Source organism: Neurospora crassa, linkage group I, assembly GCF_000182925.2.
Source record: "Neurospora crassa OR74A linkage group I, whole genome shotgun sequence".
Lineage (NCBI taxonomy): Eukaryota > Fungi > Ascomycota > Sordariomycetes > Sordariales > Sordariaceae > Neurospora > Neurospora crassa.
The window spans coordinates 5021289-5048140 of record NC_026501.1 but is presented as its reverse complement, the minus strand read 5'-3'; the positions used below and the strand labels follow the sequence as shown (position 1 = coordinate 5048140).

Sequence of the window (26852 nt, the reverse complement as noted above, 5' to 3'; positions counted from 1 at the left end):
AGTGATATATGTGTTTGTCATCAATAAGGAAGGACAGGTTTATGTTTTTGACCTCTAGGACCGAGTACTGAGGGTAAACGTAGCATGCCGCGACTCTCAAACATGAAAACTCGTTTACATACCTACGTACGTCGTGGCAGATTACCTAGATAGATCACTCAGTCCCTGACGCCTAAAATGAAGCGCGCTTCATGGAACATACCTAATCGATGGGCGAGGACATGATGCTTGTGTGGATGACTACATGCTGCTGCAGCTTGAGGCAAAGGTTATCACTCAATCCCTTTGCCCAGGTGTCCGCGATACATACATTTTTTATTCTTACACAGACTACTATCACACGCCACGCAGGTCGGTAGCTTGCTTCTCGTCCTTTAGCAGAATGCGCCTGACCTCTTTCGCTGTGATCAAAGAAAAGAAGAAAAAAAAAGAAGAAGAAATAAAGAAGACGAACCATAGATGCACACATAAGAAAAGTCATACAGGCAAACAGAGCTAGTAGTTGCAGCTCGTAGTTTGAGACCGCCGGAGGGAAAGAGAGAAGGGGGGGGGGGGGGGGGGGGGGGGGCTTGGAAGACAGGAGAAAATCTTTTGAGAGGCAACCTCTTGTACGCATCAATGAATCCGCAAATTCATGTCATTTGCATTCCATACTATGCAGTGGTCACGGTACCTCTGTCATCCGCTGTCCTCAGCTTCTTAGCGTGACGGACAACTCCAAAGACGGAACTTGAATGCCAAAGTGGCAGGAACTTCTTCATCATGATCGATGACCATGAGTGAGTGCAGTGAAGTACTTACAGTGGATGGATATCTGTTAGAAGGGCCGGGGTAGTAGAGCGATGAAATTTTACGTGGTCAAGGTCGAGTCTCACTAACAGATGTACTTACATATGATCTGCTTCAGTTTTTCTGGATATTTGCTCCTTCGTTCCTTCCCTAACTCCGATATCAGCTGAGACAATACCATGTGGGAACTGACCTGGACTCAGAGTTGTCGAGTGGTTGCTCAACGATTAGGAAGTAACGATCGTTGCAGGAAACTGAATGAACAGTTTGCTCCACCGATGATAGTTGACCTCACAACGGTTCAGTTTCTGAGAGAAACTGAAGATTATAAAGTCTCAGTCCTATCCGGCCCCATACAGGCTTGCAGCTCTGGGATAGCGGGATTGGCGTGCAGTAGTCTGGGGTGGGCCGGGAGGAGGTAAAGAGAGTCGCGATGTACTCCTCTCGAAAGGAGCTGGGCTTAGCTGTTGAATCTCCGGTGCAGGTGTACACTCATGGATGTCATGGAAGAAGCTCCTACCAATTCAGTATTCCGTCGCTTGATGCTGCAGTGCCTGGGCGATTTGGGGTTGCTGAGATGATGATGTCAATAGTATCCTAACCCTGACCGTCCGGCAACCATAAGACAGAGCTAACATATCAGGTGACTGTTGAGGTACGCTGCGGGCATGCAACCGAAAAATTGCTACCCAATTTATCACTTTCGCCTTCCTCAGTTGTCGTGAAACAGCTACCGTAGACTTTAGTCGGGACCATGGTGCTGCACTGCAATTATGGCTGGGAGTGAACATCAACCTAAGTATCATCAGGCTCAGATTTCACTGGAAGCCAGAACTGCAACTGAAAAGCCGTGATATTGTTCGAGTGCCAGGCGTCTAACCGATCTGATCTTTTCCATGACTCCATACAGCAGTACTCGAACACAGAAACTTCATCATCCATCGATGACGAATCGAAAAAGTAGTCCAAATCCCACGTGCAACCAAAGAAGTCATGCCAGAATATGACCCGGCTTAGAAAAAAAAAAAAGGAAATCACCTTTGTCTCCTCGCCCTCATTTCCATGCTCATACCCATGCGATATATATCGTAGTATCCTTCACAACCCAAGTATGACCTTGCAAACCAGAAGAAAACGCCTCCAAAGACAAAGCCTCTATGCCAGAGAGGCCGTCATGCGTGAAAAAAAAAAAAAAAAGAAGTGCTGATCATGCAAACGTGATGGTTAAAACAGTATGCTGCATCTCGCTCGCTGAATGCTCCAAGTTTGCTTGCTGCCACTGAGAAACCCAAGACTCCCAAAGGCATAACCCTATGCTCTTGAACGCACCTTTTCTTTTTGTATCTCAAATGAATTATGAAGCCAATGAATCCGAGCTTTCGTTTGTAACACATCAAGTCAAGTATAATCTTTTGACTCATGAGAATAGGGTCACATCCCACTTATTTTACGCATTGCCGATACAGCGGCCGGACTGGTTGTCGAGTTCCCTATACTCCCAACTCGTCCACTCGTCTTTCGAACACCAGCTTCTCTGACGCTCCCAGGTGGATGGCGTTTCGCACTAGTGTTGCCTCGTATCTTGGTCAAAACTCCAGACGCGGAACTAGTGCGTGGAGCGTGGTCATGGGCCTTGATTCGTGCTGCGGCAGTACCAATGTTCTCGATATCGTTCGATGCATCATTATCCATGACTTGATAAACAGTCGTTTTCGTGGTAGCGGTTTGGTGGGTGACAGACCGTTCGGGGGGTTGTCCTGGTGAAGTTGGAGCAGCAGACTGTCTTCGCCGAGATCTTCGAAGATTCCATTCCTCCTCTGAACTCGGCCCTCTTGAGCTCTTGTGAACTGTGATCACCTCGGTTGTCACTTCTGTCATGGGAACGGGTTCTTCCTCCACAGTGGTCTGAATAGGTCCCCGGCCATATCCTTTCTGGCGATCTACTGCGCCCCGCTGCGTCTTCCTTGGCTGTCCTGGCGTAGGTGCGGGGAGGTAATCCTCTTGTACGCCGATATGATTGTCACGCGCCGACTCCCGATCGATCTCGCCTAGCGGTGTCCGAACTGATCCTCTGTTAGAGGGTGTGGACACGCCATTTTTGCTAGAGCTACGACCAAGACTCGTCTTCGACACGGCACGGACAGGGGTGCTGGGATGCGCTGTCCCGTTAGCCTGAGCGGCGGCGGCGGCAGCGGCTGCCATTTCTTTGCGCAGCCTCCGCTCAACCCGCTCCTCAATCCACCACTCCCGGAAGATGCCCTGGTTCAGATGTAACCAGTGCTGCTGAGGCCCTACGACCATGCCTGGGCGCATGAAGCGCATGTAGGCAATGACCTCGTTTGCTGTAAATCCATGTCGGTAGATCAGGTAGGCACCGATGAGGCAGCCTGTTCGGCCGAGGCCAGCTTTGCAATGAACAGCAATGCCCTTCTTCCTAGAGATGGTTTCATGGGCCATGCGGATGAATTTCCGTACGGTCGAAAGGGTAGGACATGTTCCGTCCTCAAAGATCATGTCGATGTGGTTGATTCCTAGGGCTTCAAAGTATGAGGGATTGTAGAGCTGCGAGTTCAGCCTGACGACAAGGCCGATGTCTCGCTCCGAGAAATGCCTGAGAACATTTTTGAAGGGCTGCGGCAGCGTAGGATGTGCGTCGACGGCGGCTAGGGTCTTTGGCAGAAGTGACCACTGCTCGGTCCCCTCGGGGGTGGGAGCAACCGGGGTATGCTGAGGAGAGGCAAATGCCAGGAAGTTGGGTGTAATCCAGTTGAAGTCGCCGTGCTCAACTCTCTCAAACTTTTCGTACTCGTCAAGGTCGAATGTCTCCAACACGCAGCAGCCTTCCTCCTTGGCCTTCCAAACGCCGTACACAACGTCCTGAACCGTGATGCCGTAGTCGGCCTGGCTGTAGCCGGCGTCTCTGAACGGCATTAGAGGGGGGTCAACCTGGGCGACCGGCGCAAGAGCTAGATGCGGAGGCCACGATTGGATCAAAACCATGTAGCAAGCTAGTAGACAAGAGGCATTGGCACGACCTAAGGTAACATTGGTCAGCAATCTTTGCTGTTCTCGAGGAGGCGGACTTAGATGACCTACTGCGTGGATCGGCCCTGCTCCAGAACACTACCGGCCTGTCTTTGTTCTCCTTGGCCCCAAGAATTTCGTGGAACTGCAGGGCGAAGCGGTAAAGGTGGCCGATGTGGAACGGGCCAAAATCGTGGTGGAAGGCATTGTATAGAAGAGTATCGTCGACAGTGAAGTAGTATGGCTTCTTACGCTCCGTGACCTGGTCGATTGTTCGTTGAGAGCGCTTGCGCGGGGACCGTGGTTCAGGATCCGGGTAGGGAAACAAGGTATGCTCGGTAGGAGGTTCAGAGTAAGATGCAAGGTACAATCGGTCTGTAAAGGTTAGTATACTGTAAGGCAATTGCTGATATTGTAGAGGATATTCAAAGGTGCTCATATTGGGACGAGCAGCTCCGTTGCGGAGCGGTGAACATGGGATGCGGGTGGATCATAAACATGGAGTTTTCGGACAACGGAGCCAGAAGCAAAACAAAAAAAAAATTGTAGCTTCAATTAAGAGGACCGGAGCGGCGCACAAATAATCTACACGTACCGGGAATGTACTCGATGATTTGCCCCAGATTGCTGGAGTGTCTGGAGGAAGGAGCCATGGCGTCGTGGCCTGGGAGGCTCAAAGTCGACTGTTTATGTCGAGAGAGCGATTGGCGTTGCGACAATGCGCAGGCGCACGTACGGGAATAGTGATGCTGTGCAATGCAATGAGCTACGTATAGGGAGGCGGGAGCGAAGGATGTTAAAGTCCAATTCGATCTTTTGTCGTTTGAGGGCTGTACTTGAGGTCGGCCAAAATTATGGTCGGATTGATTGACGGGAAGAAGGTGAGGTCGAGATCGCAGATCGTTTGCGCGAGCGATTGTGTGCCAACAAGGGAAAACCAAGCAGCCAAGCTGGGCTAGGTAGCTATACCGCGAGGCAAGGGACTGTGTACTGCACTGCAGGTGCGGGGTGGGATGAAAGGGCCAAAAACAAGGGCCAAAGCCTCCAAAGAAGGACGAGAGGACACCGGCTGCGAGAATGCAATTCTTGTAAAGAACGAAGGCACCGGAGGCAGGAGAATTGAAGAAACAAAGGAGTGGGCAACTCGATGATGATGTGCGAGAGGAGGAGGTCAGAAAAGACCGGTGGGTATGAGCTGGTTGCGGAGAACAGGTTTTGTAGCAGGTACGGCCTTTACCGGTACTTACCAAGAGCGGTGTTTTTGCTGGCAAGGTTGTATGTCGTGTGTGTATTGTCATTGGCAGGGACCCTGGCGAACCGGAGAACGAGCGAGACCTTCACCTCACCTTCCATGCAGAGACCGCCTCCAAGTCGCAACTGATCTTGCCCGACCGCTCTGCCTGCGCCCGGGGTTTAGCGTGGGCCAGCGAAGAATTCGGGGGGCTTGGTATCTTCCAAAACAATTCACCGCCCAATAAGCGCGTTCAAAGCTCCATCTCACCCGCCGTTGTCCTGACAACCTTCTCTCTTGGCATCCGCAGTCGCGCCTGGACCAGTAACATCCAATCGCTTCGCTCTGACGGGAGATCCCCCCCCAGAGCTCCACTTTCCAGCTGAGGTAGAGAGGGAGGTGTTGCCGGAGCTTGTCCTTTTTCTGTAAAGCCGCCATGATGCCTTTGCGCCCAGCACACGGCAACAACCGAATATCGAAACTCGTTCCCTGTTCAGCCAGCCTGCCGCCTACGACCTTGCGATAACTGTAGACGATAGTAACATCACTGCGGAATTGCCAGTGTGAGATACAGTTTGAGGTTCCTACAGAGTTTCCCACAAGGGCCTGTTATCGGTCATCACAGCCCAGGCACACTCGCGGCGGTTGGAATTTGACATTCGTCATCGGGTAGCGCTTACCACACAAACTCCCCTGACAACCGTTAGGCGAGTGCCAGTCTGAAACCCTTTGGTTCACGACAACATATTTCTTGCAAGTGTTTACTTCGGGGTTATTAAAGACCGCAACCATGGCAACCGACGATAACTTCCCCTGCTCGCTGTAGGTCATTTGTTTTTGATTGTTACTTCATTCCTTGTTCTGATATGTTTTGATCCTCTGTTTATTTTCCAATTTTTGAAATTTTTTTTTTTGATTTTTTTTTCAATTTTTCATCTTGTACCATTCGTCTCATGAGATCATCGTCACATCCTTGCTTCACTCAAACTCTGCATACCTTTCAAGATAATCGACACTAACACAGCAACCGACAAGAACACTCCGAGTGCCCTTCCCTGATGCTCGGTTAGCTTCTGTTGCCCTGCAGGCTTTGAGGGTGGACAAGGAGCTCTCCGGCCTCGTGAAGCGGGAACTTTCGACCGTTGCGTCTCCTGGCAGCGAACATGCTGGGGAGACGGTCCTGCAAGTCGACTACAAGGCCACCACAAACCGCATGCTGCGCGTTGCCGTGAATTCCTTTATGGACAGCCTAGCGTTGGTGTTGGAGGTGCAGGAGGAGATGGATGTGGATGTCATTGAGTCTGAGAAAGCCAGCATCTGAGGGCTGCTTGTGTCGAGACTCTTACGGGTTCACTCCTGCTGCAGCAGACTCAATTCGCCCACTCTCCGCCCACTCTCATCTGGGGCCAAAGATGACGCGACAGACATGGCGCCATGCCTCTGGACACTGAGCGGTTAGCAGGTAGAGGCAACAATGGTGGTTGATCACCACCTGTACGTATGCCTATCTCCTGGGGTATGAGGTGTCCCTACGACGGTTTGTTCGGACCTGCCATTTGGACTTGCTATCTCTGGGCATCACATGACAATCCGCACCTGCTTCGAGTAGGCGTGTCATCTCTTCATAGACAGGCAGGTCAAGATACGAATCAAAATAGTCACCAAAACAACGCAAGGAAGCGCCAAAGACATATCTATCCCTGCATTCAACCCTTAGCAGCGTTCGAATCATGGGTTAAAGCTAGGTAAATGGGGTATCTGGTTTTGAGTGTGCTCTTACTTTCCTTGAAACAGTGGTCAGGTATCAGTCAACCTGTGCGCGATGCTATAGGTCATCGTCACCCATGGCTTCGTTGATCTCAATCCCTCTGCCATTGCCATGACCATTTGTCCCATCGATCGCGCTGATGCCGTTCGGCTTGTCAAATTTCAACCGGCGGTCATGCTTTTTCCTCCGCACATTCTTGTAAACCTTGATGGTGCAATCCTGCCCAGAACTTACCATGGTGTCGCCGTTGACATCCACCCAGAAACAGACCCCCTCGTGGGCCTTCTCGATACGCTGTACGATTTGCTTCGTCACCACATCCCACATTACAATATCTCCGTCTTCACTGGCTGACACGACAAATGGCTTGCCTATATTACCATGCCGGTAGTCGTCCTGTGTATCCTTGTTGTCGGTCACCACGCCAAAACCTCCGCCTATAGAAAAGCCGCTGTTTTTATGGCCTTGGTATGTCTTCTTGACGGTTCCGGAAACATAGTCCCAAAGACGAATGCTGTTATCGAGGTTAAAGGCGAGTACGAAGCGGCCGTTCGGGCTGAAGCAAACATTGGTGACGGCGGGATTGTCCTCGTGGACGAGCGTTCGGAGACATTGGCCGGTGGAGGTATCCCATATGCGACTGTGCACACACACAAAAATTAGCAACCATACACCATGAAGCTCGTGTGTTTTTTTTTTTTTTTTCGGGCAGGGGAAAGCATACATGAGTCCATCCGTAGAGCAACTGACAACCAGTGTCCCATCACAGCAAAAGCCGATGCCGCTCACTGGGTCACTGTGAGCGGGCAAGCTTCGCATCAACCGACCAGCTCGCACATCCCACAGAAATACGGCCTCGTCATAACTCCCGCTGGCCAGAATATTCCCTTTTGGCGAAAAGGCGAGGCAGTAAACATAGTTGTGATGTCCCAGTAGCGGACCCATTCCTGTTCTACCTCCGCGTGCTGTCCTAGCAAGCTGGCTGCCACCTCTAATGTACTCTCGTGGTCCTTGGCCACGGTTGCTTTCGTCCCCACAAGCGTGGGCGGGACTGGCGGTCACCCGGTCCCAGAGGCGGATGGCCTTGTCATCTGAACCGGTAGCCAAAGTGTTGCTGTCCGGTGCCCATGCCAGGCATGAGACTCCGGCCATGTGACCTATGAGGGTATCGAGGTTGTTGCCCGTGGTGGCGTCCCAGATCTTGACGCTGCCATCGGCGGAGGCGGAGGCGATCCATTTTCCGTCTGGTGATATTCGAACCTGGCTGATGGCAGCAGTGTGGCCGCTCAGCTCTAAGCGGGGTCGGTAATTTGGTCGAAGCTGTTCGGCATGTGACTTGGAGGGACGGCGGCCCTGGAAGCGAGAAGGCGATACAGAACGGGAGCGGTCGCGTATCGAGCTTGATCGGGACCGTGACCGCGTGCGAGATCGAGAGCGAGGAGATCGGGATCGAGTTATAGAGCGCGAGTACGAGCGGCTCCTCGAGCGCGATGAGGTTCTGGACCGCGATTCGCGAGAGCTAGTTGATGACCTGGAGCGGTATCGCCGTTGTTGTTCGTCTTCGTCAGAACGGGGACTGGTGCTTCTGGTTCTGCTCCTCCCACTTCTGCTTCTGCTTCGACTTGCGCTTGCATCCCTGGTCCTGTTTGGGCTTGTAGGAAGACGGTCGCGGCGCGCTAACGGCCTGTGGGCACGAGATCGACCTGGGTATTCTGTTGTGTCTTCGTCGCGGTTCATGTCTTCGGCGGGTGAACTATATCGCGGCATCGAATTGGCGTCGTCGTCTGGAAGTCTACGGCGTTTGGGGTGAGGCGGCTCAGCAGCTGTGCCTGCAGGTGAAGCCCGGGCTTTGGGCATGTCGAGGAGAAGCTTTGCTTGGAAAGATGCCGTGCTGTCTAGGGGCAAAAGACGCGGGCCTAGCTATTGATAGATGATGGGAGTCTGAGCTCGTGGGAACGCCAAGGTAATAGTAAAAGATAGAATAGTATGTGGTTATAGATTCGTTTGTCGGGTTCTGTTGGCATCAGTCGGAGAGTGGAAGAAAGCTGAAAGTGGAAGTGGATGCGCGCGCACGCCAAGGTACCTTACCCGACTGTTTGGGGGGTGTAGGGGCGTGGGGCAGGCCACAAGTTCACTTGTTATCAGAGTCCATATGCAAACCAAAGCCAACGGCGGGGCCTTTGTTACCATTCATAACCATGAATGAAAAGTTATTGAACTTGCTAGGTACAATTTGATGAGAGGGGCATGTTTCTTTGCCCAGATTCCAAGTTTGAAGTCCGTGTTTCTTTCATGTCCTCTACTCTGAGATCCACCAAAGTCTGGATGTTCTTTTACGCATGAGTCCGTATCAGAGGTACACTAATAATAAGGTCACCTGTGTACATAATTGGTCAATCCGTCGGCTGGAGCCGTCGTTGAAGTTCCCGGGCCGTCTTGATCTCTCGAAGATTGTGGAGAGCATCCACACCAACTCGGCAATATGTACGCCAAACCTAGAACGGTTTAGTTGGGCGTGTTCGAGGATCGAGAGATAGCCGCCGTGACCGTAACTTGGAAGGCGAGTGCACTTTGATTGTTTTCCAAGTCTAACTAACACTCTGTATTATTATGGAAGGGCTTTGCTGACTTTCACTCATTCATTCCGGTGCATCCCCGTGGGCGTATGATGAAATCACGGCTCCTCATTTGACATGCCATCTGACACCTCTTCTACTAATAAGAACACGTTAACCACATCGGACGACTTTGCTCATCAAGAACCATACAAACCCTCAGTCACGATGGCCGAGTTGCCCACCGAAATCTCCATCGTGACGCTCAACTGCTGGGGCTTGAAATACATATCCAAGCTTCGCCGCGAGCGTCTTACAGAAATCGGCCGCCAGCTCGCCATCGCTGACCCGCAGCCCCAGATAGTTGCGCTTCAGGAGTGTTTCTGCCACGAGGACTACCTAACCATCCGGCGCGAAACCCGCTACATCCTGCCATATGGCAAGTTCTACTTTGCCGGCGCCTTTGGCGGCGGTCTGGCCATCTTGTCCAAGTGGCCGATTGAGGAGAGCACCATGTACCGCTACCCGTTAAACGGACGACCCACAGCTTTTTGGCGTGGCGACTGGTATGTTGGAAAGGGCGTTGCATGTGCAAAGATCCGGTACGGCCCGGGGCCAAAACACATTATCGAGGTCTTCAACACACACACTCACGCCCCTTACGAATCCGGCCCCAACGACTCATACATCTGCCATCGCACCTCTCAGTCCTGGGAGATCTCCAAACTCCTCCGCGGCGCCGCCGAGCGGGGCCACCTCGTCCTCGGCCTGGGCGATTTCAACATGCTTCCCCTGTCCCTCGAGCACCAAATCGTCACCTCTCATGCGCCTGTGCAGGACGTCTGGCGCGTTCTCCATCCTGACAGTTCCGTCGGCCCAGCCTACCACCACGCCGAAAAGGCTCGGGGGCGGGCCGTCCCCACGGCCGAGTTTAACATCCTCGAGAACTGCGCCACCTCCGACGGGCCATTCAACACGTGGCGCTGGCTGCCCAAGCAGCAGAAGCGGCTAGGTATCGGCAAGCCGGTGGTGACTGTCGACCCGAGCACGCCGGACCTGCGCGGAAAACGGCTGGATTACATCTTTGCTGGGGCTGGGGACGTGGCGGCTAATGGCGGGGGATGGGTAGTCAAGCGTGCGGCGGTTGGGATGATGATGCGGCATCCAGAGCTGGGGTGTTCGTTGAGTGATCACTTTGCTGTTGAGGCGACGCTCAAGTTTGTTCCTTTAAAGCAGCAGCGTGATGAAAACAACAACAGCCCTTTTAGCAACAGTCATCAAACCATCAAACCAACCACCACCCTCCTCAATGACGCCGACAACCATCTCATCCAAACGGGCACCTGCCTCCAGGAACCATCATCTCAAGGCACCAGTATCGCCGAGGCCGATACCGACACCGACACCGACGACAACCTCACCTACACAAAACAGCTCCTTGCCTTCAACTCCCCACCACCTCGCCTACCGCCCAGCGATTACGACCAAATTCTCAGTCTAATTCACAAGTACGTAGCCCGCGAGCGGTCGCAACTCAAGTGGCGAGCGTACCACTTCTTCTCATGGCTGGGAGTTTCGATCGGGTGTCTCATCGCGGTATGGTTCGTCCCACGCAACTTTGTTGCCTTCATCCTCATGCTCGTCAGCACGCTGGGCTTGGTGGCCGGTACGCTAGACGGTCTGATGTCGCTTTTGTTTTTCAGGAGCGAGTTGCGGGCGCTGAAGGAGTATGAGTTCGAGATCTTGACGGCCAAGGCGCTGGCGGAGGGCAAGACGCCTGTCGTACAGCAGGCTGGCACTGGGGAAGATGTTGATGCCGGCAAGCAATGGTGACGGTTTCTGAGCCGGTGTGGCAACGCTGGCTACCAACAACTCCCAATGGATGAGTTCGAGCGTCTTCATTGAACGTCAGTCACTAGGGTAGCAGAAAGCAAGCGGCTCCCCAGCAAGCAGGCTAGAATAACTACTAATGCTAATACTCTGTATTTCTATTTCTCTGACTTCGCACTTCTATCGGATATTCAGTTACGCAGTGTTACTAAAAAAGCAAAACCTACCATGGCGTCTGATACTCGCATTCACCAACTCTACATCTCCCACTCTCCCGCAGCTGATCACTCAGTCTTCTGAATCAATCGTCATCTAAGCTAGAGCCAGCTCAGTCTTCCCTTGCGTAAAGCTTTCACAGCAGCGGCGCGATCCTCTTCCCACTCATAGCCAACATGATTCGCAGGAACACTTTCGGTATAACCACCGCTACCGCCAAATGCAACACCGTCAGCATCGAATGTGCCATCTTCGCCCCTGGGATTCCCATCGCTCGCAAAGGAACCAACGTTGGGCCAAATCCGTTCCAAGCCCTTTCTCACCGCCCCGTTACCGTCGTGGTTCATCCGTCGCCAAGTGTAGCCCATAAAGGCGGTCCTCTTCCTCACATCCATGACCACTGCCTTGGTGTTCTTGTCCCTCAACAGCTTGTCCCTGGGCCTCTTTCGGTCTTTCTTTCCATAGACCCGCACAAACTGTTTCAACATCTCCCGATCTTCCGAAGCCAGATCGGCAAACCTTTCATCAATTTGCGAGTCAAGATTGTGTAGGCGATTTCTGTCATACGGAGTTGCAATGGCCGTGAGAGCCCACTTCTCAACATCACGCCTGAAGCCTTGAAGAGCTTGCTTAGCCACAGAAGTCGTTTTTCGTTTGGGGTTGGGGGGACGGCTGCCTATACTAAGGTCCTTGAGAGATCCAAGCATAGAGGGTGTTGTTGGACTGATGGGACTTGAGCTTCCGTATGGGTCTGAAATGACCGGAGAGCTAAGATTTGTCGGTGAGGGATCCTCCGGCTCTGATTCCTCGCTGCTGTTGCTCCAATCGCTGATAGGATCCTCGTCGTCGAAATAATGAGTATCATCAGGGCCTCGTAGATGCGGTATGTATGGGGGATCAATCTCATGCAACCTTTCCCAAGGAACTCCCCTGAACCACCTGTGCGCCTTGATGTCTTCAGCATCGTAAGGAAATACGTAACGTCCGGCGAAGTCTCGTGGAGCTGCCGACTCGGGCTGCTGCTTCCGGTGATGGCCATAAGAACTCGTCCCTACACTGGGTCCTCCTGTGGTTCCCAGATTGGCTGATTGGGCGGTCATAGACATGTTGATGAGATCTTTGAAGCGATAGCGTTTAGAGCAGAGCCTGTTCTCTCTGTTGTCTATAAGCGACGTGATCAGTTGCTGACATCTTGCAGAGACAGCAGGTTGACGTGGAAAATGGAATGTCTCCTTGTATCTCTTTTAAGGTGAAATGCAGTCAGTGATTGCCACTTTGCCACGCTGGGTACCTGTGCGGAGGATATGGGGGGTTCCAAATAACTTACGAGAATGTTCTGCTTCGTCATATGTCTACCGGCATCGGAAATAAACGGCGTACGACCGTAGAGACATTCGAAAAGAATAATGCCGATACTCCACTAGTCACACCGAGCATCGTACTTCTTCCCTTCAATGACTTCTGGCGCCATATACTGGCTAGTGCCGACAACGCTCATAGCAGAAGTGCGGTTGCCGCATCGATTACGCCAGCTAAGAAGGGGCTCTCCATCATCTGTGGTTTTTTTCTCGTGCTTGTCGATCCCCGTCATAATACCGCTTGCCCATTTCATTGTGGCCTGCAGACTGCGACCTTCGGCCTTGTCTTGGTCATCACCCTCGATGTGGATGCCCAACTTGTTGAGCAAGCTATATCGGTGACAGTTGAAGTATGAGGCGTCATGCGACCAGTGACCGTCGAATGCCAGCCCGAAGTCACTGATCTTCAGATGACCTGAGGCAGAGATGAGAAAGTTGTCCGGCTTGATATCACGATGAATGATCTTGAGCGCATGTGCCGCCTCGACACATAGTATCATTTCGGCAACGTAGAATCGTGCTACAGACTCGTGTAGGATGTTCTCCCGAATCAAAAGTCCGAGAAAATCACCACCCGGCATATACTCCATGACAAGATAGAGATTGGCAGCGTCCTGGAAGCTTGCGATGAGTGGCACAATCCTACGGCCTAGTCAGTATCGGCTGAGATTTCAGGATGCTACTTGGAGCACGTACCATTTTGAGCCTTCAGATGCAACAAGAAAGTCCCTTTCGGCTTTTAGATGACCCTCTTGGCTAGTCCGAAGCATGTCTGACTTTCGTATAACCTTCATGGCGTATACCTGCTTGCTGCTAGCTTCGGACCAAGTTTCAGAGCGGCCATTGGGACCTTCATCACGATATTGGGATTTTTCCCGAACGAGTCGTACCACCCCAAAGCTGCCTTTACCCAGAATCTTTAAGACATCCCAATCCTGTTCAAGGCTGGCTTCAGGGGCACCCCGTTGCGCCACGAGTGCGAGGGTACTGCGGACTTTCAGTACGCGAGTCTTGCGTAGATGCTCGCTCTCTCGACGGAAAAAATCCGCACGCACAGCTGTTATCTCCGAAGGGCTCACTTTACCATCCAAGGCACCACAGTTGATCAGATGCGTCTCAAGCAAATGAAGACGAATAGACCGCGGGCAGGGGCCGGGATTCAGCAGCTCATCGAAGTAAGTTTCAAGGTAAATCTTGGCCGCGGCTGCCCGCTCGACAGTCAGTACGCTAGGAGACGTTTGATCTAGAGCAGTCTCTTGAATTGTAGTGAGATTGCTTTCAGGACTAGAGAGTGTATTGACGCCGCGGCGTTTGGCATGCGCACAATTCAGGACAGGGTGCTGATGACGTTGTAAATGCTTCTTCTTCTCAGAAGCCCTTGTACCAACACTTTTAAAGTAAGAATTGCCGGGGGGTGATGAATAGAATCTGGAATCTAAGGAGCTCTGAGCGGTCGAGATCTCGGGAGACATACTTGGGTTGCTGTTGCTATTTGTAAGACTGTTCTTGCTGGATTCAGTATCCACGTCTCCTGTAATTGGTGATGCCGGCGGGGACTGAGGAAACTGTAGCAAAGTGGTCCTGTTGTCGTCTGCTGATTGAAATGCGTGGTTTACCGGGATTCGTCCCTTCAAATGTTTTCGATGAATGATTGTCGGTTCTGCTACTGCACGAAAAACTGCTCCGGACATTTTGCCTATGCGCCGTGAAAGGGTCGTCGTCCTGGGTCTTGATAGGTCGAAGGTCAGCGACCTAATCTCGTTATTGGAGACTGGTTTTTCTGTTTTAGAGACTGATCAGTATTTTCTTTTGTATCGGGGCAAACAGACAGCAATGATACAAATTCTCATTCAACTGACCGTTATGAGTGAGGGCTTTTAAAGCCAGACCAAGCCTTGACCTCTGCCAGTGAGATCTCGATGGGCGATGGGCACCTTGACTGGGTGAAGAAGAAGCGAGAGACGACCTAGGCGAGCAGTCGTCAGGCTTAGTGGGACGATAAACCGGGATGGCGGTACCCAAATGACTTGATGTTTGGGAAGAGCTCCTCTTCATGTCTCAAGCTCGGTCCTGTCCATTGAATGGTAGAAACCGCTGCGGCGTCTAAGTTGGTCGATCGTAACGCACAATGCCTAGTTTGGCGGCAGTCGGGAGTCGCGGCGGCTATGATGATAGTGAAAGATACAATGACGATACCTATTGAGAGATGGAAGCAGAGCGGGGAGGTGGGAAGACGTGGATGGACTTTGTCAGTGTGTTGAAATACGACAAGGTGCAGTGAGAGAGGACGACTCGGAGTAAGGTAGCTCCATACCTATGCATCACCTGAACTACCTACCCATTAGATGTGCCTCCCTTGCCCCAGGTCAACAACACTGACCTCTTGAGGCACAGACAGGGCAGGTACGACTTCAATTCTGAAGAAAGCCAGTGTTTGTAGCCAACTGTCACGCTTTCCTGGAAGTTATTACCGTCCGTCAATCAAAGACACTTTCCTCGACATCTCGAAACATCCAAGTTTGCCAAGTCCGAGTCGAGTGTAGGTAACGTAGAAATGTTGCGCCTTTGCAATTGATAGACGCAATATAGAATAGATCGTGCCCCATGAACGATGTACAACCCAAAGTACAGAAAGAAATCCAGACCCAATACTTTTGACATTATGCTGTTGAAATGACATTCCCACTTCCTTGACCAAACCCAACATGAGCGCAAGGAAATATGTGCTGACCAAAGAAATCCCAAGACTTGCTAGCCATAGAACACGAAAGGTTGTGGATGACAACCGCCATAGAAATCGCGACGCTAGCCAAAGCCTTCCTACCCCACGCTTCGAAACGTCACAATCTACTTGATCTCAAGGAGCTTGACGTCGAAGATCAAAGTGCTGTTGGGGGGGATGCCGGGAAGGGCACGGCTGCCGTAGGCAAGGTGCGCGGGGATGGTGAGACGACGCTCACCACCGACAGCCATGCCAGCAACACCGATGTCCCAACCCTTGATCACCTCACCCTTGCCGAGCTTGAAAGAGAACGGGGCACCCTTCTTGTTGGCTGTATTGAATATTAGTCTCTAGTCAATACTGTGAGAGTGATGGAAAAGTGAGACTTACAGTCGAAGACCTTGCCGTTCTGGAGCTTTCCGATGTAGCGCATGCCAACACGGTCACCGTTCTTGGCGGCACGGCCGGTGCCAACCTTCCTGTCATCAATGGTGACGCCCTGGACAACCTTGACGGTAGAGGTAGGCTTCTTGTTCTCAAGCTTGTCCTTGGCAGGGCCAGTAGGGCCCTGCTCGAGGTTCTTGGCGAACTGGACCTTCTTGTCGGACTTGGTCTCCTTCTTAGGCTCCTCCTTCTTGGCCTCCTCAACCTTCTGCTTCTTCTGTTGCTTCTTGCTGAGCTTCTTGTCGTCCTTGGAGATCATGGCATCGAGACCCTCGGCATCGTCCTCGGCGGGGCGCTTCTTGCCCTTCTTGCTGGTGTCGACAAGCTTGGGAGCCTCCTCCTCCTCGTCTTCCGAGGTGATCTCCTTGACACGGGGGGTGCCATCGAGCTCGTCGAGCTCGTCGCTCATATCGTCGGAATCGTCATCCTCGCCACCAAGGGGAAAGTCGTAATCCTCGTCGTCGGACTCATCCTCATCATCCTCGCTGTCCTCCTCGTCATCCTCGGGAACAACGAAGTTACCGGTGAGATAGACAGAGTGGGTACCCTGGACACAGAAGAAGACCTTCTCACCCTCGCCGATGGTGATGTTGATGGGCTGCTGGTAGTTCTGTATATGGGGAATCAGGTTAGCTCCAAGAACTCAAAAATACGTTCACCGAATGGATGGGGCTTCTTACGCGCTCAGTGTCAAGGGTGCAGACAACGTAGTCCTCAAGCTGGAGGTCATCATCGCCGCAGCAGTCGCTCTCCTCGTCGCTCTCCTCCTCGTCGGACTCGCTGGCCTTGCCCTTGCCCTTGCCCTTCTTGCCGTTGGGCTTGGCATCCTCCATCTCCTCATCAGACTCCTCCTGGGTAGCAGCCATAAGCTTCTTGATGGCAGCCTCCTGCTTGGCCTTCTTGGACTTGGAAGGGTCGCTGGGACCACCGTTGGCCTCGTCGTCAGAGTCGCCGCCGCCGAGGAGGGACTGGAGGTACTCATCCTCCTCCTCATCATCGTCGTCATGGTCGTGGCCAGTGGCCTTGATGATCTTCAGGGTCGAGCGGGGGAGCGCGGGAATGTTGCCTTGGCCGTCAGCCTCAGGAGCCTTGGTGGGATCGAGGGCGGCCATGGTGATGTGAATCTGGAATTCATGTCGTTAGCTCCGTGTAACCCAGTCCAGTGGAGCGCCATTGCCTGCGAAGGAGAGGGCCAAAGGCTCCGAAAAGTGTGCACTTACGATAGCAGGGAACTCAGAGGCGGCGGGAATGAGGATCTCGCCAGGAGGAACCTCCAAGCCAAAAACGGCGACAGGCATAAGGGGGGCCATTGTGAAGATTGGGTGGTGCTTTGCGCCGGGGTATCAAAAAGTCTAGATTTTAAAGAAAACTAAAGAGACAGGAACTCGAAGTCGTCGTCGGAAGTATACACTTCTAAGATTGAAAGAAGATGAATGGGCTGGGTAGAAAAAGTCTGAAGATGGATGCGACCAGTTTGACTTGGGAAAGGCAGAAAATGCGATCGAGGACGAGGGCGGTCGACAGGAAAAGTTCAGGCGAACTGCACTTGGAATCCAGAAAAATTTCGGCACCCCACCGTCTGTACTGTCTGTTACTGTAGCGATAAGACTTCCTTATCGGTTCACTGCCACTCTCCCGCTCCCCAAGCCAAGCTAGCAAGGGTATGTCGGTCAATGCAGGCCGGTCTGCTAACAAAAGCGGGGAAGAGTTCGACAAGCTCCGCGCTAACGTCGTGCGCGGACGCTTGATGTGCCTAGAGCTGGCATGGGAACCTTGCGACGACGGGATGTTCAAACTGCAACTCGTCATCACCGACTCGAGGTTTGAAGGTGGTCGCCGCGGGACTGCAATCTTTTGCCATCTGCAGGATTCATTGGTGCCAGAGCAAAGTGCATCAGGTGGGAGGTATAAGAATGAACACCATGCACCACAGGTACATGTCTGGAGTCTCCCGGCGATGCCATCCCACATCACATCGGTCCCCCAGGCTCACGGTTCACTCCACCTGAGTGAGAGGATTCACCAACGAAAGCATTTCTGAGGGATTCAAAGCAAGATTAGGTAAGCCCCTGGCTGAACCTTCAGGCACACCTTGATAACCCAGCATGCCACAGTCATCCCATCATCAACGCAATCGTCTCTAGATCTTGTCTCGATTTTCATATCTCTGCGGCCTCTCATCCACCTTAACGAGCTTCAATCCCGACTTAGCCACTGGGCCCGGGAAGTGACGGCTCTGCCTCGCGTAAGCCGCAACGAGATCATTGCCGTTGGTTACGCCTCCTATAGTATTCATCGAATGTCGGCCCAGTCTTCTGGGCCTAGTCAGGAAGGGATGAAAACAAACCACTAGAATAAGCCAAAGATTCCCATCCCCCACCCACCTCAACTTCTCCGCCACCCGAATAACGTCCTGGTCCTCGAATCTCGTCCGCAGATCTCCTTGCAACTCTCGCGGTCCACAGGCTTGCTTGCTTTTGAGTATCCCGGCCGCACCGCAGAGGTAGATGGCTGAGTAGACGCTTAGGATGTCTGTCATTTTCGTCTGGTTGTTACTGGTGTTGTTCGCATGCCCTGCCAGCCACGACAGAGCGGCTGGGCCCTCTTAGAGGTCAAGCTAAGGATTCCGGTCCCGGAATCAAGACGATGTCAAGCTTTCCTGGTGCCACTTCAAAGCGGATGTCTATGGAGGCTATCAGAGGGATTGGGTGATAAATAGTTGGACTCTGCTGATGTTTTTTGTGTCGTTTTGGGGGGGGGGGGGGGGGGGGGGGGGGGGGTAGTCAGCTATCATTATCACTTCCTCTAGCGGTAGGTTTGTTGACCGCGGATCATCAATTGGAACCATTGAATATTGCACTGAACTATGTAATAGAAGATCTCCACACTAGGCGCCAACATGGAAATAGGCAAGGGTTCCATCCCCTCCCTTACCATTTCGAAGTATTCTCCGCTCATAAAGGCAAAGATGTCGACACATGCTGTGTCGAACAGTTGGGCGTTCTAGGGGGTGAAGACGTCTATGCGCACCACTTACAGTCGCTTGCGGCTGAACGGTTGTTGTTCATCTTATCCAGGACGCTTTAGGGAGGTAGCGCTGTATTGGCCCGAAGAGACTGGTCGAGTTGTGGTTGTGTTGAAGGTGAGTTCTCTATATTGTGATCATCACCGTTGGACATGACACGGGCTGTGTGGCATGTGTTTTACACCGGATGTATGCTTCTGGTGTTCTTTCGGTCACTGCTGTGTCTCTGATCAAGCATCGATACTACACGCGACCATAACCATCTTCTTCACGATTACCCCCCTCCGAACCAATGCGGCACTTAAAACCATTCGACATTATTACACAGTTGAACACACTGATAGTCAATTCAGCTCGATCAATCAGCCCAAGGTCTTAGCGACGCAATGAGTCGTATCAGCCACTGGATGGCCGGTTTCACAACCTCCCAGCGCACCCGGAATTGAGATTCAATGGGGTCGAGTAAGCTTGGATATAACAATTTTCATGCTGGAACAGGAGGAAACTTGTTCCTTTTTAAAGTCTGTGTACCTTGTCCCCAGTCACGGCTCGAACAGGTATGCAATGCGAATGTGTCATGGTTGTACAATTCGCTGCCCCGACTTGATCCGGTCTCTTCCTCCTGTTACTGTAGCACTACATGTCCTATGTTAGTGCGAATATGCACATCAATCATGACATTCGCGGGCTCGACTGTCTAACTGTCTTCTGTAAGCGATGAACCAATACTTCGATTTTTAACTATGGGAGAAGTACCAGATGCGGTCTGTTCCAGAAGTGGTTCTCAATGCTGAGTATAAATGCAGTTTTGAGTTTAAGCTACTCGTAATAGATAAGCCCTTGTCAACTTGCAAATTTGTCCAAGCTTCCAGCCGCATCGTGGTGACTGAGGTCAAGGTCCCCCTTTTGTTCAGTGCAAGGTCCAATTCGATTCTCACGCCAGATGATGACCTTCCGTACTCCTCATGTTCCCTCCTTTATGGCAAGAGACCAAATCTGTAAGAGTAATATTAACATTATCATTTAGCTTGCCTCAAGGTAAGTCGCTTCGTTTCCCAATTACCTCACCAGATCGATACCGAAACCCGAATTTCGAATCTAGATGCGAACTTCCAGCTCCCAGCCATGCAGAGCAAAACCAAAACGTGACCTCTATGTACATTAAGCCGCCCCATAACCCCTTGGAGCAGAAAGCTGCCACCGGAAAAGTGTATAAGAAAAAGCATCATGGCGTGATTGTTGAACGCACTGAGCAGAGGCAGCTGATCTGAGGCTCAAGCAGTCATTAAGTAATTAAAGTAAGAGTATGACTTGCTGCTTCGTCATCCACGGGGCTGTCAGGCGACAACGCTAGGAGTCGGAAGAGATGAAGAGGACAACCCCCGATGAATTGAACGGCACCACAAATTTTCCCTTCTCGTCATACCATTGTCTCAACCTTCTTTTCTGGTGTGGATGAGACTGATTTTCCTCTCTGTCGGGTTACCTTTTTGCTCACGGTATAGACCAGGTCCAACGTCCAAAAGTGCCAGATCAGAGCTTGAGCGCAAGGAATGGAGCCGTATGCCGTCGCAACTAGTGGGACCATGAAATAATCGATCCAGTTCTTCTTGGGCGCTCGGTGCGAGAAATGCATGCCCTTGGTGAGGCCGGCGTCGCTCATCTCCTTCTCGCGAGTTTCGACGCAAATCTTGTGGAACTTTTCGTAGAGGAAGAGGTATAGGCCAACCTCTATGAATCCAAGAGTGCGTAGGACGTTGCAAACACCAAATATCCATCCTATGCCAGGTGCATCAGCCGCCCCGTCTACCAGCCACAGGTACAGCGTAGAGCCGATCACCAGGATAGTCATCTGCACCGGCAAGAAATGGGCTTCGAATAGTCGATGAAACAAAACAAAGATACGGGTGTAGTCTGGCCCTTCTAACGTATCGGTGACGATATCCGAGAAGAAGCCAGTACGGTTGGAAATATCGAGTTGGGCTTGGGGAATGTAGCCATCGGAGCCGTCTCTAATTAGATTGGACTTGTGTTAGCGTATCCTTTCCACGTACAAAAATGGATGCAGATAGTACTCACGGGGAAGTATGAAGCGGGCGGAATGCGCGCGATGTGTGCTTCCTTTCCCTCCAAACCTCAGCCATCTTCCTCAATGCGTAGCCCGTATCCAAAGCGCCCCACATGTGACGTAGCGCTTGTTTATACCGGGCCTTCATGTCCATGCCGATTCCTCTGAGGCCCTTGTCGCGCCCGCCGCCGGTAACGTTGGTCTGGCTGACGGGGCTCAAGACCGTTCGGACGGTAAGGTTTCCGTTGAGAGCGAAGAAGCACTTCAAATACATGTGAAGGTCCTCTCCAATGGCCTCTGAATCGCAATCCCAACCCCCAACCCTGTCGACCAATTCGAGTGGCAGAGAGTACACTGATGTAGGGGGCGCAACATACGACCCTTCATGTAATCCCGACATACCGGCGGCGGACCACATGATGTCCGCAACCCGGACTATAGCAGGCACGTTGTGAGCATTGCGATCGAAGATAATCGGCGCGGAATACAAGGTGGTCGTCGCCGTTCGGGGATGTGCCACGTGCATTGTAGTGACTAGCGTGAAATAATTGGCCAAGAGATGGCTGTCGGCTGCATTGTAGGCGTGGCTGGTTAGCGAATCATGATGCGCAATCAAGCTTGCAAGAAGCCAAGAGCGGAAGGCGTGGGATTCAGGAGCGGGAAGCCACCCTCCAATCGCGACGCCGCGGCACTTACCATCGATTCCAGTCACAATTACATCTTTCCGTTGAGCAGGTGTATATCTCTGGCTGAGCTGTCTCGCTGCCCACGCAAGGTTGCTGCCTTTTCCAGCCAATTCTCCCGGGATGTTTGACGGGTGCACGGTAAAGCTGATGGACCGAAATCGTCTCATAAACTCGTTTACGAGCAACATAGCTTTGTTCTCCACATCGGTTTCCCGCTGTTCCATGGCTAGGTAGACCTGGTAAAGAGCCGTCAGTCAGAGTCCATAACTTCACTCGTTTCGCTTCGCTCCTCAAAGCCCTACTAACGGAGCGCCAGGGAATTATGCCATCGCCGGGAGAGACTTGAGTTAGGTACGGATCTGAGATGGGAAACTCACATCGTAGGTGGCTCGTGCTTGAGGGTGCGATGCCAAAACCTCGAGTGTTTCCCTTAGCGTGTCGTTTTCTTCTTTATAGTTAGGGATGACGATGGCATGGATGATCATGTTGGGCGTCATTTCGGAGTCAACGCTGAGCTCGATGTCGGATTCTCCAGCTTCGCTGCACGAGCTTGAGGTCAACTCCCTGGAGGAGGTCAGAGTTTCGGCGCTGGATAATGAGGTCGAAGAACCGCGGCGCTGATGGGCCAAATCAAGGTCTCTGCTGGCGGTCGCAATGTGCGCCATCTTCTGGAGGCTCTTCGTGATAGTGAAAAGGGCCCAGTTCGAACGAAGTGGGAATATGGCGACGAGCAAGTGGATGAGAAGACAGTAGTAGGCGAACACGCGGACCCGGTTACTGGGGCCGACGAGGTTGTTGGTAGGCGCATTAGAGGCAAGACTGTCGATTGATTCATGTTGTTTGTAGCCATGTAGTTGATGCCCGCGTTCTCCAGAGATAACCCAGTATGTTAACCATATCGTACCGGCCATAGCCAGGCCGCCGGCGCGCCGGGAACACCACGTAATGAGGAACATCTGGATATGAGAAGAGGCGACAAATGTTTCCGGGTAAAGAAAGGGAACAATAAGTGTCGTAAGAAAATGAAGTGGTGCAGTCGAACCAGGACTGAAGGTTGTGCCGTTGTGGTGGCCGGCGAGCAAGACAAAGGGAAAAGGTCGAAGGAAAGCCCAAAAACCCAGTCAGGATCAGCCGCGGCAACAGGCAAACGTGGATGGTCCGGAAAGTGGTATTGAAATGGAAGATGTTCAAACAAGCGCGACCCTTGCAACAGGACTAACCCTAGAATTTTACTTTGCACGAGTATCATCATGTATTTCTTCTACGTTACGTACGGACACGACTGGAAGGGAGCATTGCCGGTCTGCCCCTCGTCGAATCCTTCTTGGGAGACTTCCACTTGGAATCGGACCACACCACGCTGGGATCTCTCGGCCTCTGTCGTCCCTTCTTTTGATTTGGTAAAATTCCTTGGGCAAGTGCCCGGGTGCTCTGTCGCTGTCCCTGAGGCTGAGATTCTTTACGGTACCTCACCGCCGATAACGAACCACGGCTCATTTGTGGCTCAAGCACAACGGTTCTGCCTGGACATAGCGGCACTTGAGCGGAACTTCCTCGGACACGTTCCAAATCATTCAACGGGGATTGGTGCCCGGTCAAAAGGTACACGTGGAGGGAGCACGGGAATAGGAAGCTGTGGGAATGATGGGGAACTTCAAGGATAATCGACGTCTAATGACTGGGAAGACCCTCGGGGAGAAGAAAGGGAGTGGCGGTTCGGGAGGCGGTGCAGTTGGTTGTGCTGCTGGCTGCAACGGCGCCGAAGGTGGTTGGGTGGAAGTGTGGTAGCGGCGGCCGACTGAACGGTTCGTTGTGCCTGGCCGATCTGACTCATAACGGTGAGGAACCATTTCGACGGTGAGGAATTTGTACCGCTCTTGCGATGTACAGGAAAGATCAGACGACCGGATACCTCTGTTAATAAATGTCTCGCGGTGCGCACTTGATACACTGCAAGCTGACGGCGCTAAGTAGGTAGACATGGGGGTTAAGCGATGGCTTGGATGGAGCCTTTACCCCCAGTTTCAGAAACCTCATTTCGAAGCCAGGACTTCCCCCCCTGAAATTTCGTCAAATTTGGTCGTTCTTTGAAGGACACGTTCAGAACGTATCTTTCCGTCACCTCGCAAGACCGGACCAAAGGATATGGATCCAGTATACTGAGTCATTTAATCGACCGTTGCATCCAACGCCGAATTGATCACAATGGTTGGTTTATCCCATCACGTCTACTGACTTTTAGCCCACAGCAACCACCCGACTGCGCCTCTGTTCAATATTGTGGATACTTTGGATGGTCAGACTTGACCGGGCTTTGTGTTGGTATGAGATCTCTCCAGGTGATGAGAATGTCGGTTGTGTTTGATGTCCTTGTTTCACATGTCCCTATGCGTTCTGCGCGGTATGAGTGGGAAATTATCTTGACGGTTACTTGCCTGCAAGCATCCTGATGTTTTCTGCTTATGGACCCTTGAGATCTCATTGACCCTAGGTGTTGATCCTTCCACATTCGGTTTCTTTTGCTAAAGAGGGGGGGCTGAAAGGCCATCACCCAACCCCTACTAAGTAACCCCCTTTTTGGTCCCTGCGTATGGAAAGCCTTGGCAGTCTAGATCTTCTACACACACTATCCCTCTGGCACTGCTTCCACATTCTTCACTCAATGTGATCTTGCTCAACCAATCTTGTAACTGGATCAGTTCAAATAAATCTTGTAACTGCATGAACTTGCAAGAAGTGGATTCGCCAGAGCTAGAAATTGTCGCGCTATAGTTCATTTGGACGTTGCAAGGCGCCAAGTATGTTCCTACAGGTACAATTTGAATCAGACAAATCAAGCTTTCCCCCAGGAAAAACAAGCTTCGCCAAGGGCGGGAGGGAGAAACCTTCACCCAAGAAGCAGCCACGAACTCCACTCGACGGGACTTGCACGGTGCAGAGTGTAATAAGTAGACTCAGCTCCGATACCGCATACTCTCACTCATGACGGAGATTCTTCTTACGCAGTAGGTAGATCGTGCCAGGACAATGAGACAATCCAACTGGGAAGATGTTGCATTTCCAGATAAGAGATGGGCAAATCAATTGTCTGTCTTGTCAAATCAACTGTGTGATTTTTTTTAGCGGGCTTGTCCCAAGGTTACATAGTAGTAGTTTGAGGGTTAGCGGTTAGGGTTTGGTGATAGGGCTAGTTCCGGGTGCATGGTGTGATGCGAACGAGAGCTCAGCGTTCTGAAAAATGGTCAGTAGTTTTGGGCTCTCACTGTCATAGTGTAAACTGTGTCCTTTGGTGAGGACTTCGTGATGGTTGCTGTGCCAGAGTGATGCCTAAAATGCAAGCTTTGGGTTTTGGCCGCCTCTACTGTGAGCAGTTTGTGTGAGCTCCACACAACGGATTTACACCGTGACTTCTGCTGGGATGTACTAGTAGTTCTTCCATCTCAGTACCGTAACTTGACAACTAGGGAAGAGACTGACAACAGACTGGCTATTTCTTGTGCCAAGATTCAACTTTGGCATCCCGAGGAAATAAAGCAAACAAGCTACGCTATATCCCAGTAGAGGATACTGTATACGAAGTTAGAAAGCTCAAGCCTCTCACATACTAGAGGTAGTATTTCTGTGTAGAGCGTCCGTTTCCTTTCCGACAGAGCATCTCCGTTACCTCTATCCGTTTACCTAACGGTCAGTGCAAAAGTTTTTAGCGTCCCCACTACATAGATACGCAGCAGGTATACCTAGGTTCAGCGCCCTAGCTCGCCAGCTAAGGTAAGGAGCTCGTCAAGACTAGTTGCGAACGCTAACAGTACAATTCGAGCCAACCCGGATAAAAGCGCTGTATCCAACAGCTCAGGAACCACCTGTGTGGGGCCATACGAGCCGAGAGCCAAGCTCAGCCAAGACCTTAACTGAAGCTTATACACTATTAAGTTCGCGCCAACTTCGCGACCGCAGGAATTCATTAGCGTAAGTACTACACAACAGTAATGGAGAACTAAGCAGCTAAAGGTACGACAACGAGACCCGAGTTCAAGAAGGCGTTGAACTCTCATTTCACACGCGGGAGCCTCTCGCCAGCCCCCTCCTTCCAAAAACAAACTAACCCTAACTGCAACCTTAACCACTACTAGACTGTACTGCGTAGTGTACTGTGGTAGAGGTAGGTGACTTTGACCTGACCTTGGACCCACACAGGCAGGCCCTTTGGAATCACGCACAATCGTCTTGTCCGGCTTCATTCGAGCTCTTGAGCCACTGCAGAGGTAGCATCATGCCGCGGCGCCAACCAGTACTCTGCATGGAATTGAATCGATTGATTGGCCACAGCATGTGTGGATGTGAAGTTACATCTGCGCCGTCAAAGGGATGGGTGAGATTTTAGTGGTATGTATTCAGCATCGTGATGTGAGTGAAGCCACATTGAGTAATAAAATAAAAAAAAGAGAGAAGCGGTATGCCGTCCGTTGGTCCAGTTCAGTTCGGATGCGTGAAGACAAGTTATGGCCTTTACCATACATGTTCCATAGTATGTACCTAAGTACTGTAGACCGTCTTTCCCTGTGGTCCTGGGGCAGATCCGTCAAGGGCTTCTGTAACTGGTGAGATTGAGGCCACGGTACTACAATTCGATGCTGGTTGGTTGGTTAGTTTGGTTCTTCAGCCATGTGTTGAACAGGGGAAATCTGGAACTCTCACACTAGCCAGGGTTGAAACCGCCACAAAAGCCTTCTTATGCCTCTCTTCATCTTCAATCAAGGACTTCAAATCCCAGAAAAGATATAAGACAGCAGTCCCCGACGGCACCCGTCCACTCAAACCCGGAATACTTTTCCATTCTAGTAGTACAAGAGTGGAAATGGGCGTTTCTTGGACCAAACCAACAAACAAACCAGGGTTAGATTGTCATGTCACTCGTATTTGGTTGAAGACCACTTTGCGATCCGTGATGCCCTGGGTCCCTTTCTCTGCCAGGCCCAGACCATGTCGGTTTGTGCCCAACTGTTGCACCACATCTACACAGTGTACATGACTTCCTCAAATGTGTTGTACAAAGTAGGGCCTTGGACACGGTTAAAGTCTCCATACATTGCCTCGCAGACTGTTGCTCGGGCTGAAGCATTCATTGTACCAAGGACG

At 51.7% G+C, this 26852-nt stretch overlaps 8 protein-coding genes across 8 annotated transcripts; 2 read left to right on the top strand and 6 right to left on the bottom strand.

Annotated features, from left to right (window-relative positions):
* Positions 1-1494: 1494 nt before the first annotated feature.
* On the bottom strand, positions 1495-5012 carry NCU03246 (tyrosine-protein phosphatase CDC14). The gene is made up of 3 exons (XM_958645.2): positions 4409-5012; positions 3886-4188; positions 1495-3824 (listed from the first exon to the last, which is right to left on the bottom strand). Exons 1-3 carry the CDS (start codon positions 4464-4466, stop codon positions 2221-2223), a joined length of 1965 nt encoding a protein of 654 aa, XP_963738.2. The 5' UTR covers positions 4467-5012; the 3' UTR covers positions 1495-2220.
* A 486-nt stretch (positions 5013-5498) lies between these two features.
* Positions 5499-6854, top strand: NCU03245 (hypothetical protein). The gene is made up of 2 exons (XM_958644.2): positions 5499-5866; positions 6080-6854. Exons 1-2 carry the CDS (start codon positions 5835-5837, stop codon positions 6363-6365), a joined length of 318 nt encoding a protein of 105 aa, XP_963737.1. The 5' UTR covers positions 5499-5834; the 3' UTR covers positions 6366-6854.
* NCU03244 (WD repeat protein) lies at positions 6726-9100 on the bottom strand. Its single transcript, XM_958643.3, has 2 exons — positions 7537-9100; positions 6726-7452 (listed from the first exon to the last, which is right to left on the bottom strand). The coding sequence occupies exons 1-2, from the start codon at positions 8667-8669 to the stop codon at positions 6870-6872; spliced, it is 1716 nt and encodes a 571-aa protein (XP_963736.3). The 5' UTR covers positions 8670-9100; the 3' UTR covers positions 6726-6869.
* A 282-nt stretch (positions 9101-9382) lies between these two features.
* NCU03243 (inositol phosphosphingolipid phospholipase C) lies at positions 9383-11727 on the top strand. Its single transcript, XM_958642.2, has one exon. The coding sequence runs from the start codon at positions 9506-9508 to the stop codon at positions 11198-11200; it is 1695 nt and encodes a 564-aa protein (XP_963735.2). The 5' UTR covers positions 9383-9505; the 3' UTR covers positions 11201-11727.
* stk-21 (serine/threonine protein kinase-21) lies at positions 11515-14462 on the bottom strand (the record flags this gene model as incomplete). Its single annotated transcript, XM_958641.3, has 5 exons — positions 11515-12654; positions 12741-12765; positions 12844-13413; positions 13468-14336; positions 14388-14462. The coding sequence occupies 5 exons, from the start codon at positions 14460-14462 to the stop codon at positions 11515-11517; spliced, it is 2679 nt and encodes an 892-aa protein (XP_963734.3).
* A 516-nt stretch (positions 14463-14978) lies between these two features.
* On the bottom strand, positions 14979-17506 carry fkr-4 (FK506-resistant-4). Its single transcript, XM_958640.3, has 4 exons — positions 17158-17506; positions 16618-17061; positions 15884-16547; positions 14979-15824 (listed from the first exon to the last, which is right to left on the bottom strand). Exons 1-4 carry the CDS (start codon positions 17245-17247, stop codon positions 15619-15621), a joined length of 1404 nt encoding a protein of 467 aa, XP_963733.1. The 5' UTR covers positions 17248-17506; the 3' UTR covers positions 14979-15618.
* Positions 17507-18077: 571 nt separating this feature from the next.
* Positions 18078-18476, bottom strand: NCU16390 (hypothetical protein; the record flags this gene model as incomplete). The annotated part of the gene is made up of 2 exons (XM_011395078.1): positions 18078-18258; positions 18322-18476. The coding sequence occupies 2 exons, from the start codon at positions 18474-18476 to the stop codon at positions 18078-18080; spliced, it is 336 nt and encodes a 111-aa protein (XP_011393380.1).
* A 1196-nt stretch (positions 18477-19672) lies between these two features.
* On the bottom strand, positions 19673-22995 carry NCU03240 (hypothetical protein). The gene is made up of 4 exons (XM_960247.3): positions 22094-22995; positions 21727-21952; positions 21042-21600; positions 19673-20974 (listed from the first exon to the last, which is right to left on the bottom strand). The coding sequence occupies exons 1-4, from the start codon at positions 22670-22672 to the stop codon at positions 20383-20385; spliced, it is 1956 nt and encodes a 651-aa protein (XP_965340.3). The 5' UTR covers positions 22673-22995; the 3' UTR covers positions 19673-20382.
* Positions 22996-26852: the final 3857 nt, after the last annotated feature.

Bases quoted from the DNA above. Each gene is read 5' to 3' on its own strand.
- NCU03246 (XM_958645.2), bottom strand. From the start codon at position 4,466: ATGGCTCCTTCCTCCAGACACTCCAGCAATCTGGGGCAAATCATCGAG. The intron at 4,189-4,408 runs GTACGTGTAGAT...TAACCTTTACAG, and splicing joins AATCATCGAGTACATTCCCG to ACCGATTGTACCTTGCATCT. The intron at 3,825-3,885 runs GTAGGTCATCTA...ATGTTACCTTAG, and splicing joins GAGCAGGGCCGATCCACGCA to GTCGTGCCAATGCCTCTTGT.
- NCU03245 (XM_958644.2), top strand. From the start codon at position 5,835: ATGGCAACCGACGATAACTTCCCCTGCTCGCT. The intron at 5,867-6,079 runs GTAGGTCATTTG...GCAACCGACAAG, and splicing joins GATAACTTCCCCTGCTCGCT to AACACTCCGAGTGCCCTTCC.
- NCU03244 (XM_958643.3), bottom strand. From the start codon at position 8,669: ATGCCCAAAGCCCGGGCTTCACCTGCAGGCACAGCTGCTGAGCCGCCT. The intron at 7,453-7,536 runs GTATGCTTTCCC...GTGTGTGCACAG, and splicing joins TGCTCTACGGATGGACTCAT to TCGCATATGGGATACCTCCA.
- NCU03243 (XM_958642.2), top strand. From the start codon at position 9,506: ATGCCATCTGACACCTCTTCTACTAATAAGAACACGTTAACCACATCG.
- fkr-4 (XM_958640.3), bottom strand. From the start codon at position 17,247: ATGGCCCCCCTTATGCCTGTCGCCGTTTTTGGCTTGGAGGTTCCTCCT. The intron at 17,062-17,157 runs GTAAGTGCACAC...CATGAATTCCAG, and splicing joins CCTCTGAGTTCCCTGCTATC to ATTCACATCACCATGGCCGC. The intron at 15,825-15,883 runs GTAAGTCTCACT...TATTCAATACAG, and splicing joins GAACGGCAAGGTCTTCGACT to CCAACAAGAAGGGTGCCCCG.
- NCU03240 (XM_960247.3), bottom strand. From the start codon at position 22,672: ATGTTCCTCATTACGTGGTGTTCCCGGCGCGCCGGCGGCCTGGCTATG. The intron at 21,953-22,093 runs GTGAGTTTCCCA...GCTCTTTACCAG, and splicing joins AAGCACGAGCCACCTACGAT to GTCTACCTAGCCATGGAACA. The intron at 20,975-21,041 runs GTGAGTACTATC...CAATCTAATTAG, and splicing joins CGCCCGCTTCATACTTCCCC to AGACGGCTCCGATGGCTACA.